The 3,316-nt window shown below is 38.6% G+C and overlaps 1 protein-coding gene across 1 annotated transcript in view; it reads right to left on the reverse strand.

Moving 5' to 3' along the window:
* GLS2 (glutaminase 2) overlaps positions 1-3,316 on the reverse strand; it is a 65,350-nt gene that overhangs the window by 38,251 nt on the left and 23,783 nt on the right. The window contains exon 4 of the mRNA XM_018562022.1: positions 634-763. Coding sequence (XP_018417524.1) covers positions 634-763 — 130 coding nt within the window. The remainder of the gene's footprint in view (positions 1-633; positions 764-3,316) is intronic.

Genomic DNA, 3,316 nt, shown 5'->3' on the forward strand with positions numbered 1-3,316 from the left:
GGGTGGTTGGCGGGTAGGGAGGTGCATTGAGGAACCTGGCCTTGGGGCAGCAGAGAGAGTAAATCCGGCCCTGATAGTATAACGTTAAGATCAAGCACACAGTGACATGACCTCAAACTAGCAGAGAGAAAGTTCCTACTGAAATAGTAATTGATGCTTGGAACAGACTTCCAGCAGAAGTAGTGAGTTAGTCAACAAAAAGTAAATTTTCATTTTCTTGGGACAAACATAGAGCTAAAGGCAGAAAAAAATAGGCTCAAAAAAACAAAATAAAAGTCAAAAAAGGGGCAGACCTGATAGACCAATTGGTCTTTTTCTACCGGCACTCTTCAATGTTTTGGTTCTAGAAATAACAGCTTTATTAAAAACACACGGTTTCTTAGAGCACTAACATACCATTGTATTTCATAACAAATCACAAACCGGTAAAATCTCAACAGTCCGCTAATGATTGGCAAGTGTTGTTTTCAGTTTTCCGCAATAGTACACTGTGGTTAGCATAGCTCACGATTGCCTGTTAGTGCCTATACTAGATTATATTATCTGTATTCACTTTAACAGCATTAGAATTACTTATGTAATCCTCCTAATAATGGACACTACATGCTGATATTGACCATGCAGATTGCTTACCTCCCCCTCCCGTATAGTGAGGGCATTCTCATACAGCCGGTTTATATGTAATGTGAACTGTTCGAAATCTGGAATCACAAATTTTCTACAGACGATCTGAGTCAGGAGCACAATATTACTCTGGACACACCTGTAGAAAGGATACAAAATAAAGTTATATGAATTCTTTCTGATCGATATATATTACATGTACAGGTGAAACTCGAATAATTAGAATATCGTGCAAAAGTAATTGCAGTAAGTGCTGCAAAAGGGGCCCAAACCAAGTACTGAGTACATATGCATGCTTGTACTTTTCAGTGGTCCGATATTGTTCTATGTACAATCCTTGTTTTATTGATTGCATGTAATAATCTACTTTTTTGAGGTTGTGGATTTGGGGTTCTTGGGGTTTTCATGAGCTGTAAGCCATAATCATCACAATTATGACAAATCACGGCTTGAATTATCTTGCTTTGCATGTAATGAGTCTATCTCATATATCAGTTTCACCTTTTAAGTTGCATTAGTGAAATAAATGAACTTTGCACGATATTCTAATTATTCGAGTTTCACCTGTATATCCCTTGTTTTCTCTTCAGTGTTTCCCAATATGTTCCACCAAAAATGAATCAAAATTGTTTAGGCAAAACCTTTTTTGGATTTAATAGAATATGAATATACACACATCACTGATACATTAAGAATGAAGCAAGCAAGATGTTTACTAGGTAAAGATGAATACTTCATACACTACAACACACAACACATCACAACGCTAGGTAAAATAGTTTTGTATAGCATAGGGAAAGGTTTGAACCCTTGTCAGGTTTTTATTGCTAAAGCAGTACTTCTTAAACACTATTGGGAGAACATATCAAAACTGGAGCAGTTGCCCATAGCAACCAATCAGCTGCTCTCTTCAGTTTGTTCAGTTAAGCTTTATAAATGAAATATAGAAGCTGAGTGGTTGTTATGTACAGCTGATTCAGTGTTTATGAATTCCCCCTATGTATTAACCACTTGCTGTCCGGAGCAATTTCATTATATTTGCACACACATGATAAAAACTGAATTTCTGGCTAGAAAACAGCATAAAACCACTAAACAATGATATATTTTCTGAAAGCTGAGGCCCTGTAGAATAAAAAAACGATAGTTGCACAAATGTTTATCAAACCAGTATTTTTAGGTTACAATACACTAAAATAAAATTTAGTGCAAAGAAACGGAATATAAATGTAATTTTTTGGTAAAATATAAAAGACAGGGTCACGTCGAGTAAATAGATACCAAACATGTCAAGCCTTAAAATTGCGTTCACCCATGGAACTGTAAAAAAGTACAATACCCAAAGTTTCCCATAGGCAACGCTTTCAAAGCAGTGATTGATGGCTCTAGACCTATTGTTCTCACTCCGACGTTCGCGTGTGGCGCAATTTTTGTTTTTGCAAGCAGACGCACCGAGGCTTGTTTGCGCTTGTATGTGCATGCACGTGGGGCGGGGGACTTTAAAAAATGTTTTCGCATTTTTTACATTTGTTTGTGACTTTCATTTTTTTTTTTACCCTGCACTTTTTTGCTATTACATAGGGGGATAACAAGCCCCCTATGTGATAGCAAATATGATGTGACAGGGCCTCTTTGCAGAGACATCAGGGGTCTGTCAGACCCCTAATGTCACCTAGAGACCCCGAAGAAGCTGATGAAGCAGAGATCTGCTTCACCAGCTTCTTTTTCTGGCTTCAGAAGCCAGATAATGTAAACAGTGACACCGGAAGTGATGTATTACACAGAGCAAAGGTGTTAGTAGCATATATTTGCCGCAAATCTATGTGGAACCCACACAGGCCTGTCAAGGTCCCTTTGTATAGCGTGGTCCCTAATCTGAAAGAGCTTTCAGCCTGGGACATGCAGAGCAATAAAAAGATGAAAGGTAGGTATGCCTGGAGGTAAAGAATTCCTAGGTGCAGATACATACACACTAAAAGCCCATCGAGCACACATGCAGCTGAAGACCTCCAGTGTGACCTAACAATCAATAACTAGCTATTTAGAGCAAGGTGCTCATTTCCAGCACACTTGACACCAGCCAGTCAACAAAGGAATTCAACATTGTGTGTAAGTATCCCAGCAAAAGGTAGTATAAATAATTTGGTGCTGCTGGTCACAGTCACAACCAAAGTAACCAATAGACATGCAAACTTCGTTTTGTTCTGAATGGATATTTGTACGAATTTCATGAAATCCGGACATTCGGATGCATCCTAATTTCCAAATTTGAAGGCATCCGAATGTAAACGAATCTGAATGTCCATTTAACAAAATTCAGGTCTATCTGAATTTCTTTCAAAATGGAACTAAAACAGACGTGACTGTTCTCTGGCCAATCAGATTTTTTTGGGCTGTTGGGGGTTGCATTACAGGCAAGGTCATGTGACTTTGTTTCAAAATGAAAATTCAGATTGAAATCCGAAAAAAACTAAAGAAATAAAAATCCAAACCAATCCAAAATGAAACAAAATATTTTTTTTTTGCGGAGTTACATGTCTAGTAACTAACATTCAACATCCTGTCCCGCACTTTGGCCCAAAATCAGAGTAGTAGGGTGCGCAGTCAATAGTGGCACTGTCTGATTCAGAAATACCTACCACTCCTTAAACACTATGGGGGGGGGGGGGGGGGCGGGGGACGGAACGGCCAC

Source organism: Nanorana parkeri, unplaced genomic scaffold (genome assembly GCF_000935625.1).
Source record: "Nanorana parkeri isolate BGI_ZX_2015 unplaced genomic scaffold, ASM93562v1 scaffold556, whole genome shotgun sequence".
NCBI classification, from domain to species: domain Eukaryota; kingdom Metazoa; phylum Chordata; class Amphibia; order Anura; family Dicroglossidae; genus Nanorana; species Nanorana parkeri.